Consider the following 21914-nt stretch of genomic DNA (forward strand, 5'->3'; position numbering starts at 1 on the left):
TTTGTACCTTTGTTATTGTATTTTTATGTTATAAAATTGTAATTGACAGCAGTTCATCAAATTAAGTAACTTGTAAGCATTCATTTCACTGCACACTTTTCTGTTGGTCATACTATATGGACACTATGTGAGAAGTAGGGACTGTTAGTGTTTGCACGTGTGTTAATAATTCAGCAATGGACTGGATAACAGCATTGCTGGTTCTAAGGACAATTCCAAAAAACTTTGTGAGTGCACAAGTGGTGGTTCAAGGACTTGCTATATTGTCTGCAAGACTCTTCGATGATGATTGTGCACCTACACAGTCACAACAGATGGCTGCTGGCCATCTCTACAAGGACTGCAGTGGGTCTACACCTTTGCTGACTCACCAATACCATTATTTCTACAAGGACTGCAGTGGGTCTGCTCTGTGATGACCTACCTACCAATCTTCTTCAAAATGTCGAATGACTCTGCTGTGGGTTTGCTCTGTTGTGGCCCATTACCTGTCAGCATGTCAAGAGTCAGCACTGTCTTTCTGTTGGAAGGACAACACTACTTCTTCAAGACTGCATGGAAATCCACTACTTCTGTGTGCAATTTCTTTTACTAATGAGAAACTGTAATTACTATTATGATGAATGATCAGGACTATCTTTATGGACTGTGAGAAAATTTTAGCTTTTGACCAACATTGTATCAATAAGTGTGTGCATTTTATATCTTTGTTATTGTAATTGTGAAAATTTTTTTTCAAATCTGTATTGGCCAGTGCCCAACACCATTTGTAAAAATTTTTTGTGGGGTGCATGGGGGCTATGTAAGTAGGCTGTTTATGTTTTCTTTATGTAAGTAGGCTGTTTATGTTTTCTTCATGTAAGTAGGCTGTTTAGGTTCTTATATTGGTAACGCCGCCGCCACGTAGCGCTCTCTGTATGAAAATCACTGGCTGTGCTGTGTGCAGTCTGTGGCTAGTTTGCATTGTTGTCTGCCATTGTAGAGCGGCAGCTGGATGTGAACAGCGCGTAGCGTTGCGCAGTTAGAGGTGAGCCGCCAGCAGTGGTGGATGTGAGGAGAGAGATGGCGGAGTTTTGAAATTACATATATTATGACTTGTGATGATATTAAGGTAAATACATTGTTTGTTCACTATTAAAATCTTTCATTTGCTAACTATCCCTATCAGTAGTTAGTGCCTTCAGTAGTTTGAATCTTTTATTTAGCTGGCAGTAGTGGCGCTCGCTGTATTGCAGTAGTTCGAGTAATGAAGATTTTTGTGAGGTAAGTGATTTCTGAAAGGTATAGTTTAATGTTACTCAGGGCCATTCTTTTACAGGGATCTTTGATAGTCAGATTGCGTTGCGCTAAAATTATTGTGTGTCAGTTTAAGCACAGTCTTGTATAAGTTGTTCAAAGGGGACGTTTCAGTCTGTCGTTCGGAGCTGTCTCTGTCATGTTTGTCGGATTCGGCGTGTTAACGAATTTATTGCTTGGAGTGTAACGGCCTAATTCCTGAAATATGTTTTGATCTTGCCTATCATCTTGAGAGGCGGTATCTGTGTGCTGTAGAGCATCTTAACTTGTTTGGTCAACCTTGTATAATTTTATATAAGATTGCATTTCATGGGCTTTTATTTAAATGGCCATTTTAGTATATAAAGTTGGCACGCTTCCACTGTAACACTCTTCTTACAAGTTAAAATCAAGTTGCATCTTCGGTGGCAAGGTTAATATTTTAATTTTAGTGTTTTGTACCATTTCCATTCCTCTTACGAGGTGCATAGTTTGTGTGCTTGTGTGAATTGTTAAAACTTTTAGTTTAAAGTAATCTGCTGTGTTGCAGATTTGCACCAGTGTAGTCTTTCAGAGGTTGTTGTGAGCGGTCGTAACTACGGCCGTGTCAAAAGGGAGCGGCAAGGTTCTCAGCCCGAAAGGCCATACAGTCAAAACATTTGTTTCTTTCTGCCTCTGGATAAATTGTAACTTGATACTTAGAGGGTGCTTTCTGATTATAATTTTAAATCTGTTTCTTTTAAAAACTGCTTTAGGCACCATTAAAGCGAATAAATTCCCTTTGTTAAAAAGGAATTTGCTTATAATTTCATCAGTTACTCCCTGGCAACTACTTCCACACTCATATAGTGTGGTTAAATGTGTTAATGTTTGTTGTGTACATAGTTCCGCGTAGTCAGCGCATACTCAACTTTCCCACGAGAGTGCGCCACGCTAAGCACAACAGCGCAGGCGCAGCGCTCGTCCGTCTCCGCACTACGAGATGGCGCTGCCATAGAGATGGACCAAATTCTGCTTTCGCCGATCTGCGTATTAATATGTAATGCAGACAATGAGATTGCTGCTAACGTAGAACCTTATCTCCTCACGGATGACATTCGGGCAGTGATACAAGAATGCGCGAGGTATTATAACGAGTTTACAGACCTCCGATTAGTCAGTCTGCATTTGTCTGCATCAGTCTGCATTTGTCTGTACCAGTCTGTACCAGTCTGCATTAGTCTGTACCAGTCTATAGTCAAGTTTCAGTCTGCACCTAATAAGATTACCATATTCCTGTACGTAGCCATGAAGATAAATGAATAGACACTTTGTCAAGTATCAGAGATATGTGAGAATAAGATTAACGTACCAATACCAAAGGAACCCCAGATTGTCAATTGTAAATAGCATCCAGAATCAAGTTAATTAATGATTATGCTTGTTATTATTTTAATAAATGTGTGTGAAAATTAATCAAGTTCTGTTTAAAGTTGGTCACCGTCAATATGCTACTCTAAGCGTGCAAGTGGCATTTCTATCGTCTGACCACAACTTTCCCACTAGAGCGCGCCACGCTGCTTCTGCCGATCCGCGTATTAATATGTAACGCAGCCAATGAGATTGCTGCTAATGTAGAACCTTTTCTCCTCGCGGATCACACTCGCGCAGTGATACCCCAACGCATGAGGTATTATAACGAGTGTACAGACCTCCGATTGGTCAGTCTCCATTCGTCTGCACCATTCTGTACGAGTTCTATATTTGTCTGTACCAGTCTATAGTCAAGTTTCAGTCTGCACCTAATAAGATTACCATATTCCTGTATGTAGCCATGAAGATAAATGAATAGACACTTTGTCAAGTATCAGAGATATGTGAGAATAAGATTAACGTACCAAGACCAAAGGAACTTCAGATTGTCGATGGTAAACAGCATCCAGAATCAAGTTACGTAATGTCGCTGCTTGTTATTATTTTAATAAATGTGTGATAATTAATGCAGTTCTGTTTAAAGTTGGTCACCATCAATCTGCTACTCTAACCGTGGCATTTCTATTGGCTGACGTAATGGCAGAAGATAAAGACGCCACGATAAGACCACGAGACATATTACTGATACTCGCCTACTTCGTTAGAGTGACAAGTCAAATAATCTGACGGTGTGTGTACTGAAGGTCTTACAGTACGCACACCACAATGTTCTTGGTGACTCGGTAGTAAGTAAAATAAATACTTAAGAATATTCTTTGAAAATAAATCCACAGTTCACTACCAAAAAAGCTCGACTTGTCAATATTTACAAGCTGCGGATCACCACAAGACGGCATCAGTCTCGACCACCCAGAGCAAATCGCACAACAACAAGGAAGTATTCAAGAAACACGCCACACGACTGTACAGGAACTCGAGACACTCGAACAATCCTTTCATCCTCACTCTGGGAAACTACGATCACAACCACAGGTGGAAACACAAGCGGCCAAAGACACTGCTAGCTAGGGCATAACCACCTATGGTAAACTAACATACGCAAACAGCGACAAACGTAGGTAAGCCCCTGCATATCAGCAACACTGACTGGCAACTACCAGCTGCTATTAGAGCCGACCAACAGGCCACAGCAGGGACACCGACGAGCTCGCCCACAGACGCACGAACGATCTGCCAACACTCCCTCACACTGTGCCTCCGGTATATGACCTATCGGACACAAGACCGATAACAAACCTAACTGTTGCAGGTTGCAGGACGCTGAACGAGGACTCTGTACCAGCACCCAGCGCCAGCCGCCGAGCAGCACAAACGCACAACGTCAAGGTATCGACATGCATGATACCCACTACTAACAAAGCCTATCCTTGCACAACCTATCGCAGGCAGCAAGACAACCGCTACTGCTCTTGCCGCCCGACCTAACTTTCGCAGAGGTTTTTTTTTCCTTGGCTCTTGCTTTGGCACTTTTTTTTCCTCTGCCCTTCAAACCGCTACCCTTCGTCAGATTTCGACCAATCTACACTCCTGGAAATTGAAATAAGAACACCGTGAATTCATTGTCCCAGGAAGGGGAAACTTTATTGACACATTCCTGGGGTCAGATACATCACATGATCACACTGACAGTACCACAGGCACATAGACACAGGCAACAGAGCATGCACAATGTCGGCACTAGTACAGTGTATATCCACCTTTCGCAGCAATGCAGGCTGCTATTCTCCCATGGAGATGCTGGATGTAGTCCTGTGGAACGGCTTGCCATGCCATTTCCACCTGGCGCCTCAGTTGGACCAGCGTTCGTGCTGGACGTGCAGACCGCGTGAGACGACGCTTCATCCAGTCCCAAACATGCTCAATGGGGGACAGATCCGGAGATCTTGCTGGCCAGGGTAGTTGACTTACACCTTCTAGAGCACGTTGGGTGGCACGGGATACATGTGGACGTGCATTGTCCTGTTGGAACAGCAAGTTCCCTTGCCGGTCTAGGAATGGTAGAACGATGGGTTCGATGACGGTTTGGATGTACCGTGCACTATTCAGTGTCCCCTCGACGATCACCAGTGGTGTACGGCCAGTGTAGGAGATCGCTCCCCATACCATGATGGCGGGTGTTGGCCCTGTGTGCCTCGGTCGTATGCAGTCCTGATTGTGGCGCTCACCTGCACGGCGCCAAACACGCATACGACCATCATTGGCACCAAGGCAGAAGCGAATCTCATCGCTGAAGACGACACGTCTCCATTCGTCCCTCCATTCACGCCTGTCGCGACACCACTGGAGGCGGGCTGCACGATGTTGGGGCGTGAGCGGAAGACGGCCTAATGGTGTGCAGGACCGTAGCCCAGCTTCATGGAGACGGTTGCGAATGGTCCTCGCCGATACCCCAGGAGCAACAGTGTCCCTAATTTGCTGGGAAGTGGCGGTGCGGTCCCCTACGGCACTGCGTAGGATCCTACGGTCTTGGCGTGCATCCGTGCGTCGCTGCGGTCCGGTCCCAGGTCGACGGGCACGTGCACCTTCCGCCGACCACTGGCGACAACATCGATGTACTGTGGAGACCTCACGCCCCACGTGTTGAGCAATTCGGCGGTACGTCCACCCGGCCTCCCGCATGCCCACTATACGCCCTCGCTCAAAGTCCGTCAACTGCACATACGGTTCACGTCCACACTGTCGCGGCATGCTACCAGTGTTAAAGACTGCGATGGGGCTCCGTATACCACGGCAAACTGGCTGACACTGACGGCGGCGGTGCACAAATGCTGCGCAGCTAGCGCCATTCGACGGCCAACACCGCGGTTCCTGGTGTGTCCGCTGTGCCGTGCGTGTGATCATTGCTTGTATAGCCCTCTCGCAGTGTCCGGAGCAAGTATGGTGGGTCTGACACACCGGTGTCAATGTGTTCTTTTTTCCATTTCCAGGAGTGTATCTCCAGATGAGCGCGTATTAATGGTTAATCCTAACCAGACGTACGCAAACATCGCAGTACCCACATCCTGCGACACCTCACTTTAGTGAATACTAACCCTTATGCAGAGATGGCAGTAGACCTTTTGAGGTGGCCATCATGCCGGTGTGGGCGTGGAGGGGCTCCACCTCCTCGCCTACAGTTGTACAGCGCGGGCCTACCTGGCACTTGAGAGTGGTGTCGTGGACGTAGAGGACGTCGGTCTCGTGCTCCATCATGTCGACCTCGAAGGCCTCGGAGTCGCTGACGGTGAAGCGCGCGCGGTGCGTGCTGGAGACGGGGAACTGGTGGCGCCACGCGGCGTTGAAGTAGAGCGCGCTGGCCGCGAGCAGGCCGCTGTGCGCCTGCAGCGCCGGCGGCACCACCGACCGGATCTGGCCGCGCGTCCTGTCCGACACCCAGTCGTTGACGAAGGCGGCCGCCTGGCCGGGCCGGCCGGCGATGTCCAGCGCGAACACGTCGCTGGCCAGCGCGGCGCGCACGTCCTGCGCGTAGCGCGCGCTCAGCGCCAGGCCCTTGTCCAGGAAGATGGCGTTCGCCACGCTCGAGATCACCGACTGCGGCACAACCGTCCAGATCAGTTTTCGATTGTTCCGTATTAACATAAGATGTATTATCTTAATTCTCGACACAAAGTGCAAATAACAGAATCTGACAGAGCTGAGCATATACAGGGTGTTTCAAAAATGACCGGTATATTTGAAACGGCAATAAAAACTAAACGAGCAGCGATAGACATACACCGTTTGTTGCAATATGCTTGGGACAACAGTACATTTTCAGGCGGACAAACTTTCGAAATTACAGTAGTTACAATTTTCAACAACAGATGGCGCTGCAAGTGATGTGAAAGATATAGAAGACAACGCAGTCTGTGGGTGCGCCATTCTGTACGCCGTCTTTCTGCTGTAAGCGTGTGCTGTTCACAACGTGCAAGTGTGCTGTGGACAACATGGTTTATTCCTTAGAACAGAGGATTCTTCTGGTGTTGGAATTCCACCGCCTAGAACACAGTGTTGTTGCAACAAGACGAAGTTTTCAACGGAGGTTTAATGTAACCAAAGGACCGAAAAGCGATACAATAAAGGATCTGTTTGAAAAATTTCAACGGACTGGGAACGTGACGGATGAACGTGCTGCAAAGGTAGGGCGACCGCGTACGGTAACCACAGAGGGCAACGCGCAGCTAGTGCAGCAGGTGATCCGACAGCGGCCTCGGGTTTCCGTTCGCCGTGTTGCAGCTGCGGTCCAAATTACGCCAACGTCCACGTATCGTCTCATGCACCAGAGTTTACACCTTGATCCATACAAAATTCAAACGCGACAACCCCTCAGCGCCGCTACCATTGCTGCACGAGAGACATTCGCTAACGATATAGTGCACAGGATTGATGACGGCGATATGCGTGTGGGCAGCATTTGGTTTACTGATGAAGCTTATTTTTACCTGGACGGCTTCGTCAATAAACAGAACTGGCGCATATGGGGAACCGAAAAGCCCCGTGTTGCAGTCCCATCGTCCCTGCATCCTCAAAAAGTACTGGTCTGGGCCGCCATTTCTTCCATAGGAATCATTGGCCCATTTTTCAGATCCGAAACGATTACTGCATCACGCTATCTGGACATTCTTCGTGAATTTGTGGCGGTACAAACTGCCTTAGACGACACTGCGAACACCTCGTGGTTTATGCAAGATGGTGCCCGGCCACATCGCACGGCCGACGTCTTTAATTTCCTGAATGAATTTTTCGATGATGGTGTGATTGCTCTGGCTACCCGAAACATACAGGAGGCGGCGTGGATTGGCCTCCCTATTCGCCAGACATGAACCCCTGTGACTTCTTTCTGTGGGGACACTTGAAAGACCAGGTGTACCGCCAGAATCCAGAAACAATTGAACAGCTGAAGCAGTACATCTCATCTGCATGTGAAGCCATTCCGCCAGACACGTTGTCAAAGGTTTCGGGTAATTTCATTCAGAGACTACGCCATATTATTGCTACGCATGGTGGATATGTGGAAAATATCGTACTATAGAGTTTCCCAGACCGCAGCGCCATCCGTTGTTGAAAATTGTAACTACTGTAATTTCGAAAGTTTGTCTGCCTGAAAATGTACTGTTGTCCCAAGCATATTGCAACAAATGGTGTATTTCTATCGCTGCTCGTTTAGTTTTTATTGCCGTTTCAAATATACCGGTCATTTTTGAAACACCCTGTACATGTTGTAATGACACATTCCGACGCAGAGACATACAATACCTTAAAGGCTGCGCCAAAGATTAAATTGAGAGGCATGTAGGTTATAATCTTTGTAATGTTCACATTGGATTCTCTTTTGTTTCATACTCCAAGAAGCAGCTAAGGGACACTTTCGATTGTTGCCTCGTGGAGGATGGACGTAATTTTTGGTGTCTGCGGAAAGGCAGCCTTATTGTTAGTAATTATGGTTTGTGCGACGAGCAGAGCAAGTCTTATTGTCTCGTGAATAAAAAAATAGTGAGAAGTATCGAAGTGTTACGAAAATTTAAAGCAACGTAGCATTGTATTCCATGGTTTCCACCGTCTTCGTGAAGTGAACCGATGCCGACTCAGGAAGATACACACGGTCAACAAAGAGAAGAACATCGATGGCGACTAACGAATTAATATTGTGGCAGAAGGACTAATTCTACGTCTAAGGTGAGAACTCTGATTAAATCAACAATGACGTAGAATTCAAAATGTAATTAATCGGAATGGTAAATTATATTACAGGCATATTTGACGCAGCACTGTATTTGTCCGCATTCACGCCGGTCAATACAATCCGTAAAAAAGCCTTTCAAAAATTCTAAACTTAAAAAACACAGTAAATTCAAATGTTTTTTATTTATTTCGCCACAATGTGTATATACAGGGTGTTACAAAAAGGTACAGCCAAACTTTCAGGAAACATTCCTCACACACAAATAAAGAAATGTGGACATGTGTCCGGAAACGCTTAATTTCCGTGTTAGAGCTCATTTCAGTTTCGTCTGTATGTACTGTACTTCCTCGATTCACCGCCAGTTGGCCCAATTGAAGGAAGGTAATGTTTACTTCGGTGCTTGTGTTGACGTCGGACTCATTGCTCTACAGTACTAGCACCAAGCACATCAGTACGTAGCATCAACAGGTTAGTGTTCATCACAAACGTGGTTTTGCAGTCAGTGCAATGTTTACAAATGCGGAGTTGGCAGATGCCCATTTGATGCATGGATTAGCGCGGGGCAATAGCCGTGGCGCGGTACGTTTGTATCGACACAGATTTCCAGAACGAAGGTGTCCCGACAGGAAGACGTTCGAAGCAATTGATCGGCGTCTTAGGGAGCACGGAACATTCCAGCCTATGACTCGCGACTGGAGAAGACCTAGAACGACGAGGACACCTGCAATGGACGAGGTAATTCTTCGTGCAGTTGACGATATCCCTAATGTCAGCGTCAGAGAAGTTGCTGCTGTACAAGGTAACGTTGACCACGTCACTGTATGGAGATTGCTACGGGAGAACCAGTTGTTTCCGTACCATGTACAGCGTGGGCAGGCGCTATCAGCAGCTGATTGGCCTCCACGAGTACACTTCTGCGAATGGTTCATCCAACAATGTGCCAATCCTCATTTCAGTGCAAATGTTCTCTTTACGGATGAGGCTTCATTCCGACGTGACCAATTGTAAATTTTCACAATCAACATGTGTGGCTGACGAGAATCCGCACGCAGTTGTGCAATCATGTCATCAACACAGATTTTCTGTGAACGTTTGGGCAGGCATTGTTGGTGATGTCTTGATACGGCCCCCTGTTCTTCCACCTACGCTCAATGGAGCACGTTATCATGATTTCATACGGGATACTCTACCTGTGCTGCTAGAACATGTGCCTTTACAAGTACGACACAACATGTGGTTCATGCACGATGGAGCTCCTGCACATTTCAGTCGAAGTGTTCGTACGCTTCTCAACAACAGATTCGGTGACCGATGGATTGGTAGAGGCGGACCAATTCCATGGCCTCCATGCTCTCCTGACCTCAACCCTCTTGACTTTCATTTATGGGGGCATTTGAAAGCTCTTGTCTACGCAACCCTGGTACCAAATGTAGAGACTCTTCGTGCTCGTATTGTGGACGGCTGTGATACAATACGCCATTCTCCAGGGCTGTATAAGCGCATCAGGGATTCCATGCGACGGAGGGTGGATGCATGTATCCTCGCTAACGGAGGACATTTTGAACATTTCCTGTAACAAAGTGTTTGAAGTCACACTAGTACATTCTGTTGCTGTGTGTTTCCATTCCATGGTTAATCTGATTGGAAGAGAAGTAATAAAGTGAGCTCTACCATGGAAAGTAAGCGTTTCCGGACACATGTCCACATAACATATCTTCTTTCTTTGTGTGTGAGGAATGTTTCCTGAAAGTTTGGCCGTACCTTTCTGTAACACCCTGTATATGTATAACAAAGGAATTCAGCTTGGGATTAAAAAAGAGCAGAGAATTAGGGTGAAGTGTCTGGCTTTCGCGGACGATCTTGCCATTCTAACGAACAATAGAGAGGAAGCCAAACTTGTGTTGGAAAAACTACACGAAATCTCAGATAAAAGTGCGCTACAAATCTCCTACGAGAAAACACAGTATATGAAAAACAAACCTTTAGATAATCTCCCCATTACTTCTCAACACGGGAAAGTGGCACAAGTTGCCCACTTCAGATATCTGGGAGAGATAATCCAACGATCAGGACTGAACTCAATAGCCAATAAAGATAGAATCTCTATAATAAGAGATCTATTTCTGTCAAACTAACGCATTACAACACAGTAGTCCTACCAGAAGCACTTTATGCTGCAGAAACTACAGTGATTCATGGTCATACGAAGATCAGACAGACTGAAAAGCAGGAAAGAAAAATTCTGAGGAAAATATATGGACCAGTGTTTTGGGAAGGAATCTGGATGAAGAGGCCAACCAGAGAGATTTACAAAGACATAGAAACAATAATTGACACCATTAGAAAGAGAAGGATTAAATTTTTTGGACATATCAGCAGGATGAATAAGAGCAGACAAATCTTTGAGATAGTAAACAAGAGCAAAAAACAAAATGAAGTGGATCACTGAAGCAGAAGATGACATTAAAGAACTGGGGCTCACGCAAGACAACATAAACAATAGAGAACAGTTTAGAAACATCGTACAGAAACACACATTTCAACAAGAACGTACGGTAAACAGAACGGGAAAAAGATGGTGAAAAGAATGCAAGCGAGAACACAGTGAACGTATGAAGAGAATTTGGGAAGTGCGAAGAAAGAAGAAGAAATCATGCCTACTCAAGTTCAATTGCTCTCTCAAAATGGAATAAAAAATAATAATAATATGTATAGCACTCCAATGACATTAAAGGGGACACTACATGAAATTCGTTGAAATTTGACATTTTCTGTTTTCTACTCCATAATGTATTTTGGACTTTCCTGAATATTTTGGTATATAATACATTAAAATCAGACAATTGTGAGACCTTCAAATAATATTTTGAATGTTGACGCGCGATTGTCAAATTTCGCGGCTACACATATACTGCCACAGTTGAGCGGTCATCTCTTGGGAACTACCCATTCTAGAAAGCTGTGAATTCGTTTGTTTTGCGCCTATTGCTACGTCTCAGAAGTTGGCATTACGAATAAACAAATCAGTCCTTTGTTTCTGATACTACACTACTGGCCATTAAAATTGCTACACCAAGAAGAAATGCAGATGATAAACGGGTATTCATTGGACAGATATATTATACTAGAACTGACATGTCATTACATTTTCACGCTGTTTCGGTGCATAGATCCTGAGAAATCAGTACCCAGAACAACCACCTCCGGCCGTAATAACGACCTTGATACGCCTGGGCATTGAGTCAAACAGAGCTTGGATGGCGTGTACAGGTACAGCTGCCCATGCAGCTTCAACACGATACCACAGTTCATCAAGAGTAGTGACTGGCACATTGTGACGAGCCAGTTGCTCGGCCACCATTGACCAGACGTTTTCAATTGGTGACAGATCTAGAGAATGTGCTGACCAGGGCAGCAGTCGAACATTTCCTGTATTACACGGAATTTTATACACACCGCTAGATGATAATGGTGGCCTTCTATCTTTAACAGAACGAAGTACTTGTCCTATTTTTCTGGTAGGTTTGAATACCGGTTTCACTGTATGTTTCAGCAAAATTTTGCCGATTCGATCTGTAACCTTACGGTGTGTATAAAATTCCGTGTACCTGTGGCAAGGTCTATATTGGTACTGCGAAAAGAAGTGTGAATACGAGAGTAAAGGAGCATAAAAGTCTTTGCCGACTGGGAAAAATAGATAAATCGGCCGTTGCGGAACATGCACTTCAGTAAGGTGACCATGTAGTTAAATTTTCTGAAACTACAGTTCTAAGTGCTACCACGAACTATTATCCACGACTGTATAGGGAGGCTATTGAAATTTATAAACATGAAGATAATTTTAATAGAAAAGAAGAGGCCTCGAAATTAAGCGAGATATGGACAGTGGCGTCACAGAATCGGTAAGTGATCTTTATCTATGACGGACTATTATCGATAGTTACATTTTATCTTTGACTAGTTTTCTCTCTGCTACTACGAGGGTTGTTTTTCAAGTAAGGGCCGTTTTTATTTAAAAAAAAAGATACAAATACTTTTGTAAAAAAACTTTTATTTTCTGATTCTACACACTTTTACCTATTTTTCTAAATAGTTTTCTTGTTTATTTAAGCACTTGTCATACCGTACAACTAAGTTTTTAATTTCCTCTTCAAAGAATTCGGCCGCCTGCTCCGACAGCCAAGAGTTCACGGCCGCTTTCACTTCATCGTCGTCATTGAAGCGCTGCCCGCCAAGATGGTGTTTCAGGTACCGGAAAAGGTGAAAATCGCTAGGAGAAAGGTCGGGGCTGTATGGTGCATGGTCCAAAACTTCCCAGCCAAAAGAATCAATCAAATCCCGACTCTTTTGAGAGGTGTGAGGCCTAGCGTTATCGTGCAGGAGCAAAACTCCTTTTGTCAGTATGCCGCGCCTTTTGTTTTGAATTGCTCTGCGGAGCTTCTTTAGAGTTGCACAGTAGGCATCTGAGTTGATTGTGGTTCCTCGTGGCATAAAGTCCACCAGCAAAACACCGCGCCGGTCCCAGAACACAGTTGCCATAATCTTGCGCTTTGACAGCGTCTGTTTGGCTTTGACTTTGACGGGTGAGGTTGTGTGTCGCCATTCCATCGATTGTCGCTCGCTTTCGGGAGTGATATGGGATACCCATGTTTCATCTCCAGTGACAATCTGACTCAACAGGTCATCCCATTCTTCCTCGTAACGAATCAAACAGTCCAATGAAGTGGCAAATCTCTTCCCTTTGTGGTCCTCTGTGAGGAGTCTGGGTACCCACCGAGAACACAGTTACTTAAAGTTTAGGTTTTCAGACACAATTTTGTACAAAACCGATCTTGAAACTTGTGGAAATTCCAAAGCAAGAGTGGAAATTGTGAATCTTCTGTCCTCACGAATCTTTGTTTCGACTGCAGCCACCAAATCATCAGTGATCACAGAGGGCCGGCCTGAGCGTTCTTCGTCATGGACGTTTTGACGGCCATTTTTAAACTCTCTAACCCATTGACGCACTTTACCTTCACTCATTGCATTCAAGCCATAAACTTTTGTTAACTGACGATGAATCTGCAGCTGATACGCTTCAAAAAACGTATCACTGACCGTATCTCACACGCGGCGGGCGATTCAATAATCGTAAACATTATAAAGTAGCACAGCGATGCGTACACGTCAGCTACATAGCTGCATCTTGCATCAGTGTGAACGGGAAGGATGCCGGCACGTGGCGCGGTGGCTTGTTGCGGCGTCCGCGCGAACTACGGGACTATACGCGCGAACGGCCCTTACTTAAAAAACAACCCTCGTATGTGCAAGCTAGACCACGCCCACTTTCCTCGGTATTTAGGCCGTTCTCCGACGCCCGACTCGTCAGTCGGCAGGACTCAGCAGCAGTACCGGCCATACCTCTGAGGATGTCCAACGTAGTATTGGACGAAATGTTAGGAATAGAAGAATTCCATGGACCACGGCCATATAACCCGGAAGAATTATCAACAGCAGCGGGAAGTGGTTACTTGTGCCATCTTCTCAAGTAAACCGTTGAGCCTGTGCTGGCATACTAAAGAAAGTAAATGTTTATATTGGCGAAACACGGCGAGGCCGCTGTTGGGCCTGAAAGCAGTAGAGCAGTGTTTTATCTGATTGATTTGTGTTTTAGAGGAAATTTTGCATGTTATTGATGCTGCTTTTCCGTGTGTCCCTGCTGTGCCATCACAGGCTGTCACTCAGCTGTGACGGTTTGAAAAGCCACACGAACAGAATTTTGGCGACCCAATGAGGGCGCCGTCAGTGAGCGCAGCGACAATAGCGCTAGAATGTGTCGGCGTTGGAGACCAGCTGGACACACAGGACAGAAGCTGGAACAACCGACCGAGAGGGAACACTGGAGTGCCGGCGAGCAGCCGGGTCTCAGAGGACGCTTTCGTACAGGGTGTTTCAAAAATGACCGGTATATTTGAAACGGCAATAAAAACTAAACGAGCAGCGATAGAAATACACCGTTTGTTGCAATATGCTTGGGACAACAGTACATTTTCAGGCGGACAAACTTTCGAAATTACAGTAGTTACAATTTTCAACAACAGATGGCGCTGCGGTCTGGGAAACTCTATAGTACGATATTTTCCACATATCCACCATGCGTAGCAATAATATGGCGCAGTCTGTGAATGAAATTACCCGAAACCTTTGACAACGTGTCTGGCGGAATGGCTTCACATGCAGATGAGATGTACTGCTTCAGCTGTTCAATTGTTTCTGGATTCTGGCGGTACACCTGGTCTTTCAAGTGTCCCCACAGAAAGAAGTCACTGGGGTTCGTGTCTGGCGAATAGGGAGGCCAATCCACGCCGCCTCCTGTATGTTTCGGATAGCCCAAAGCAATCACACGATCATCGAAATATTCATTCAGGAAATTAAAGACGTCGGCCGTGCGATGTGGCCGGGCACCATCTTACATAAACCACGAGGTGTTCGCAGTGTCGTCTAAGGCAGTTTGTACCGCCACAAATTCATGAAGAATGTCCAGAAGCGTGATGCAGTAATCGTTTCGGATCTGAAAAATGGGCCAATGATTCCTTTGGAAGAAATGGCGGCCCAGACCAGTACTTTTTGAGGATGCAGGGACGATGGGACTGCAACATGGGGCGTTTCGGTTCCCCATATGCGCCACTTTTGTTTATTGACGAAGCCGTCCAGGTAAAAATAAGCTTCGTCAGTAAACCAAATGCTGCCCACATGCATATCGCCGTCATCAATCCTGTGCACTATATCGTTAGCGAATGTCTCTCGTGCAGCAATGGTAGTGGCGCTGAGGGGTTGCCGCGTTTGAATTTTGTACGGATAGAGGTGTAAACTCTGGCGCATGAGACGATACGTGGACGTTGGCGTCATTTGGACCGCAGCTGCAACACGGCGAACGGAAACCCGAGGCCGCTGTCGCATCACCTGCTGCACTAGCTGCGCGTTGCCCTCTGTGGTTGCCGTACGCAGTCACCCTACCTTTCCGGCACGTTCATCCGTCACGATCCCAGTCCGTTGAAATTTTTCAAACAGATCCTTTATTGTATCGCTTTTCGGTCCTTTGGTTACACTAAACCTCCTTTCAAAACTCGTCTTGTTGCAACAACACTGTGTTCTAGGCGGTGGAATTCCAACACCAGAAAAATCCTCTGTTCTAAGGAATAAACCATGTTGTCTACAGCACACTTGCACGTTGTGAACAGCACACGCTTACAGCAGAAAGACGACGTACAGAATGGCGCACCCACTGACTGCGTTGTCGTCTGTATCTTTCACATCACTTGCAGCGCCATCTGTTGTTGAAAATTGTAACTACTGTAATTTCGAAAGTTTGTCTGCCTGAAAATGTACTGTTGTCCCAAGCATATTGCAACAAACGGTGTATTTCTATCGCTGCTCGTTTAGTTTTTATTGCCGTTCCAAATATACTGGCCATTTTTGAAACACCCTGTAGCTGTGGGCTAGTCGGCAGCCAATAAGAAGAGGGTGTTGTCCGAACAGTGACACACCAGGTGCTGTTTGCTGTAGAGCAGTCTGTTCCTGCAAAGCACGAATTGGGGATGTGTCTCGAGCTGTATGAGTGTTGCCATACACATTTGCCCTCATTTCTGCTGAAAGCCGTTGTTATTACTCTGTCTCTTATATGACTGGTACGCTAACGGCCTTGCCGCAGGGGTAACAAGGGTTTCCCGTCAGATCACCGAAGTTAAGCGCTGTCGTGCAGGGCTAGCACTTGGATAGGTGACCATCCGGTCTGCCGAGCGCTGTTGGCGAGGGGGGTGTACTCAGCCCTCGTGAGGCAAACTGAGGAGCTACTTGATTCAGAAGTGGCAGCTTCGGTCTCGTAAACTGACGTACGGTCGGGAGAGCGGTGTACTGAGCCCTCCATATCTGCATCCAGTGACACCTGTGGACTGAGGATGACACGGCGGCCTGTCGGTACCGTTGGGCCTTCCAAGGCCTGTTCGGACGGAGCTTAGTTTTATATGACTGGAACTGTGCTTGTAGGAAAGAGCAGAAAGTTGTTATTGGTGTGTGGATATGGGTTCTTAGTCAGTGCAAGGGTGAATGATGTGACAAGTTATGGGATACAGGTACAACAGATATACAGATGGTGGTAGTATCACGTACACAAGGTATAAAAGAGCAATGCATTGGAAGAACTGTCAGGTGTACTCAGATGATTCAAGTGAAAATGTTTCCGACGTGATTATAGCCGCACTGCATGAATTAACACACTTTGAATGCGGAATGATAGTTGGAGCTGGATGCATGGGACAATCCATTTCGGAAAGCCTTAGAGAATTCAATTTTCGGAGACGCTCAGTGTCAAGAGTGTGTCGAGAACACCGAATGTCAGGCGTTACCTCTCACCAAGGACAAGCAGTGGCCGATGACCTTCACTTAACGATCGAGAGCAGCGGCGTTTGTATAGAGCTTCCAGTGCTAACAGACAAACAACACTGTATCAAATAAGCACAGAAATCAGTGTGGGACATACGATGGGTGTATCCGTTAAGTCAGTGCGGCGAAATTTGCTGTTAGTGGGCAACGCAAGAACCTTTGCTAAAAGCACAATATGGCCTGCAGCGCCTCTCCTGGGATCGTGACTATATCGTTTGGATGGCCTGGTCAGATGAGTCCCAATTTCAGCTGGTAAGAGCTGATGGTAGGGTTCGAGTGTGGCGCAGAACCGACGTGGAGATGGACACAAGTTGTCAACACTGTGCAAGCTGCTGGTGGCTCCATATTGATGTAGGCTGTGTTTACTGGGTCCTGTGGTCCAGCTGAACAGATTATTTGACTCTAAATGGTTGTGTTAGGTTTCTTGGAGACCATTTGCAGCCATTCATGCTGATTCACGTACTTCATACACTCCTGGAAATTGAAATAAGAACACCGTGAATTCATTGTCCCAGGAAGGGGAAACTTTATTGACACATTCCTGGGGTCAGATACATCACATGATCACACTGACAGAACCACAGGCACATAGACACAGGCAACAGAGCATGCACAATGTCGGCACTAGTACAGTGTTTATCCACCTTTCGCAGCAATGCAGGCTGCTATTCTCCCATGGAGACGATCGTAGAGATGCTGGATGTAGTCCTGTGGAACGGCTTGCCATGCCATTTCCACCTGGCGCCTCAGTTGGACCAGCGTTCGTGCTGGACGTGCAGACCGCGTGAGACGACGCTTCATCCAGTCCCAAACATGCTCAATGGAGATCTTGCTGGCCAGGGTAGTTGACTTACACCTTCTAGAGCACGTTGGGTGGCACGGGATACATGCGGACGTGCATTGTCCTGTTGGAACAGCAAGTTCCCTTGCCGGTCTAGGAATGGTAGAACGATGGGTTCGATGACGGTTTGGATGTACCGTGCACTATTCAGTGTCCCCTCGACGATCACCAGTGGTGTACGGCCAGTGTAGGAGATCGCTCCCCACACCATGATGCCGGGTGTTGGCCCTGTGTGCCTCGGTCGTATGCAGTCCTGATTGTGGCGCTCACCTGCACGGCGCCAAACACGCATACGACCATCATTGGCACCAAGGCAGAAGCGACTCTCATCGCTGAAGACGACACGTCTCCATTCGTCCCTCCATTCACGCCTGTCGCGACACCACTGGAGGCGGGCTGCACGATGTTGGGGCGTGAGCGGAAGACGGCCTAACGGTGTGCGGGACCGTAGCCCAGCTTCATGGAGACGGTTGCGAATGGTCCTCGCCGATACCCCAGGAGCAGCAGTGTCCCTAATTTGCTGGGAAGTGGCGGTGCGGTCCCCTACAGCACTGCGTAGGATCCTACGGTCTTGGCGTGCATCCGTGCGTCGCTGCGGTCCGGTCCCAGGTCGACGGGCACGTGCACCTTCCGCCGACCACTGGCGACAACATCGATGTACTGTGGAGACCTCACGCCTCACGTATTGAGCAATTCGGCGGTACGTCCACCCGGCCTCCCGCATGCCCAATATACGCCCTCGCTCAAAGTCCGTCAACTGCACATACGGTTCACGTCCACGCTGTCGCGGCATGCTACCAGTGTTAAAGACTGCGATGGAGCTCCGCATGCCACGGCAAACTGCCTGACACTGACGGCGGCGGTGCACAAATGCTGCGCAGCTAGCGCCATTCGACGGCCAACACCGCGGTTCCTGGTGTGTCCGCTGTGCCGTGCGTGTGATCATTGCTTGTACAGCCCTCTCGCAGTGTCCGGAGCAAGTATGGTGGGTCTGACACACCGGTGTCAATGTGTTCTTTTTTCCATTTCCAGGAGTGTATTCCCAAACAACGATGTCATGTCACTGGGCCACAACTGTTGGATTGGTTTGAAGAACATTCTGGACAATTCGAGCGAATGATTTGGCCAATCAGTAGGAACGCTTCGGTCCTCCAGCAACATGTGGCACACCGATGCAAGAAGAGAAGCAAATTATTTTGCCTACTCTATGGCGAATCTTATTTTTTCCCGTCAGATCTCATGGCGTTTCCTCTGTTGAGCAATTTCAGTTGCCCCTTGGTCACTTATTTCGGTATCTGTCCTTCTGATGTTCGTGCGGTGATGTAAAGGAGTTTTTATGCGAAACTGGACATGTGTCATAGCACTGTATACGGCTTTTTCTTTCAAACGGTGTTTATACCCAGTTAAACAAATTTACCATAAATCGGTCTCCAGTACCAGTATTTAACAGGTTTTCATCTAGCAGTCATTCCAAGTCGTAAGTACATGATCGAATGATATTAAGCAGTGTGTCGTTGCGATAGCTCGTCGACACGAAGGGAAGAGCTTTTCATTTTTCCATCATCAACATTTTGCTCGATAACTAGCTGAAAACATCTGCACTGCATTGTGTTTGCCCAGAAACCAGCCGTGAAAGTTAAACCGTCTATTAGTCGTGTTGAAAAATACCGCTCCACCCGTGACACAATAGAAAAGTCTTGTTATGTTACATTAAAAAATGCCTTTAAATTGTTAAAAGAGACTTATTAACAACAGTAACAAGCACTCATGTAAGACAGAAATGTTATCTATCGAGAGATACAGCTCCCTTTAGAGACCTAAAATTTGTTACTTATTACAGTCACAGTTGCCAAGTGAAACAGGTGATTACCGGTTTCGGTTGTCAGGTGGCATCTTTAGATTTTTTTCAGGTTGATTTCTTCGCCGTGTATGCCTGCCTTAACATTAAAATCCAAAATTCTTCAACATTAAAATAAAAGGTGACGTAGTTGACATGTTACACTCCAACCAACTTGAAAAGATCTGAAGATGGGCGCTAAATGCTGATATCTGTAATCAACGGCTTCACTGCGCAACAATGACTGTAATGAATAATCAGTTTTTGGGTGATCTGTTTATTGTCAACATCGGGAAGTCTATATCTAAACATCAATGTTGTGATGTTTTAAAGAATTCATTATCGATTAAAACACCGATGTTTAATCACCCAACTGCGGTATGCTGTAAATATCGATTATCATTGTGCATCCCTATTTCGAACCATTATTTCCAGGTACACCGAAGAAGCTATGAACAAGGAGTAAAAATTTTTGAAGAGGAGTAAAAGCGTAAGGGGAACAGATTCCAATGCTTTCTTCTCAGTCCATGTGGCAGTCTTGATGGTTTAGAAGACACATTCAATGGATGACATACCCAGCATAAACTATGGGTTAATAAATCGCCACAGAGCAATAGTACCACCGATCACCACCAAAGGGGAATAGTAGACCGCCATCTGTCGCCACTGAGGATAGTGGGCCACCAACCGCCGCCACCGACCATAGTAGCCTACTGACCACCACTGCCAAGGATAGTAGGCTATCGACTGCCACTGCTGAAGATAGTAGGATATCGACCTTTGCTACTGCCTATAGCAAGATACTGACCACTGCTGCTGAGGATAGTAGGCTACTGACCACCACCACTGAAGACAGTAGGCTACCAACCACCACCCCTGAGGATAGTAGGAACCGACCACCAGCACCGAGGATAGTGGAATACTGACCACTTCTGCTGAAGCTAATAGCATACTGACAACTACAACCGAAGCTAGTAGCCTAGTGACCACTACAACTGAGGACAGTAGGCTACCGACCAGTGTCACAGAGGTTAATAGGCTATTGACAGTTGCCACAGAGGACTGTGGGCTAATGACTGCTGTCACAGAGGACAGATGGCTGCCACAATCTGTGACAGAGGATAGAAGGCTACTAACAGCTGTCATGGAGTATGGAGTATAGTAGGCTACCAATTACTGGAGGATAATAGGGTGCCAAAAAGCACCATGAAGGATAGTAGGCTACTGACCACCACCATGAAGGATAGTAGGCTACCGACCACCACCATGAACGACAGTAGGCTATTAACCAACATCACAGAAGATGGTTATCTACCAAATGCCTCCAGGAGGATATTAGGCTACTGATTGCTGCCATGGAGGATAGTAGGCTATAGACAAGTGCCAGGCAATCAACTGTTGCCACAAGGGATTGTGGGCTGCTGGCCACTGTGGCCAAGTGGTTCTAGGTATGTAAGTCTAGAACTGTGTTGCTGCAATGGTCGCAGGTTCGAATCCTGCTTGGGGCATGGATGTGTGTGATGTCCTTAGGTTGGATAGGTTTAAGTAGTTCTAAGTCTAGGGGACTGATGACTTCAAATGTTAAGTCCCATACTGGTTGGACCCATTTGAACCATTTGATTGTGGACTAATGACTGCCGTCACAGAGGATAGAAGGCTACCACCTTCTGTGACAGAGGACAGAACGCTACAAACAGCTAACACAGGGTATGGAGTATAGTAGGCTACCGATTACTGGAGGATAATAGGCTGTTGACCATCACCGTGAAGGATAGTAGGCTACTGACCACCAACATGAAGGATTGTAGGCTACCGACTGCCACCACAAATGACAGTAGGCTACTAACCACCATCACAGAAGATGGTTATCTAGCAAATACCTACAGAAGGACAGTAGGCTACTGACTGCTGCCATGGAGGATAGTAGGCTACTGACTGCTGCCATGGAGGACAGTAGGCTACTCACTTCTGGCATGGAGGACAGTGGGCTACTGACTGCTGGCATGGAGGACAGTAGGCTACTGACTGCTGCCATGGAGGATAGTAGGCTATCGACCAGTGCCAGGCTATCGACTGTTGCCACAAGGGATTGTTGGCTGCTGGCCGCTGTGGCCAAGTGGTTGTAGGTACTTAAGTCTGGAACTGTGTTGCTGCTATGGTTGCAGGTTCGAATCATGCTTGGGGCATGGATGTGTGTGATCTTATGTTGGTTAGGTTTAAGTAGTTCTAAGCCTAGGGGACTGATGACTTCAGATGTTAAGTCCCATACTAGTTAGACCCATTTGAACCATTTGATTGTGGACTAATGACTGCCGTCACAGAGGATAGAAGGCTACCACCTTCTGTGACAGAGGATAGAAGGCTACAAATAGCTGCCACAGAATATGGAGTAAAGTAGGCTACCG

The 21914-nt window shown here is 46.5% G+C and overlaps 1 protein-coding gene across 2 annotated transcripts in view; it reads right to left on the reverse strand.

The window, feature by feature from the left end:
- The window catches only part of LOC126150074 (serine protease inhibitor-like), a 184748-nt gene that overhangs the window by 39905 nt on the left and 122929 nt on the right, over positions 1-21914 (reverse strand). For both annotated transcript variants that reach the window (XM_049915851.1, XM_049915852.1), the window contains exon 3: positions 5884-6279. In XM_049915851.1, coding sequence (XP_049771808.1) covers positions 5884-6279 — 396 coding nt within the window. The remainder of the gene's footprint in view (positions 1-5883; positions 6280-21914) is intronic.

Source organism: Schistocerca cancellata, chromosome 2 (genome assembly GCF_023864275.1).
Source record: "Schistocerca cancellata isolate TAMUIC-IGC-003103 chromosome 2, iqSchCanc2.1, whole genome shotgun sequence".
In the NCBI taxonomy this organism is placed as follows: Eukaryota; Metazoa; Arthropoda; class Insecta; order Orthoptera; family Acrididae; genus Schistocerca; species Schistocerca cancellata.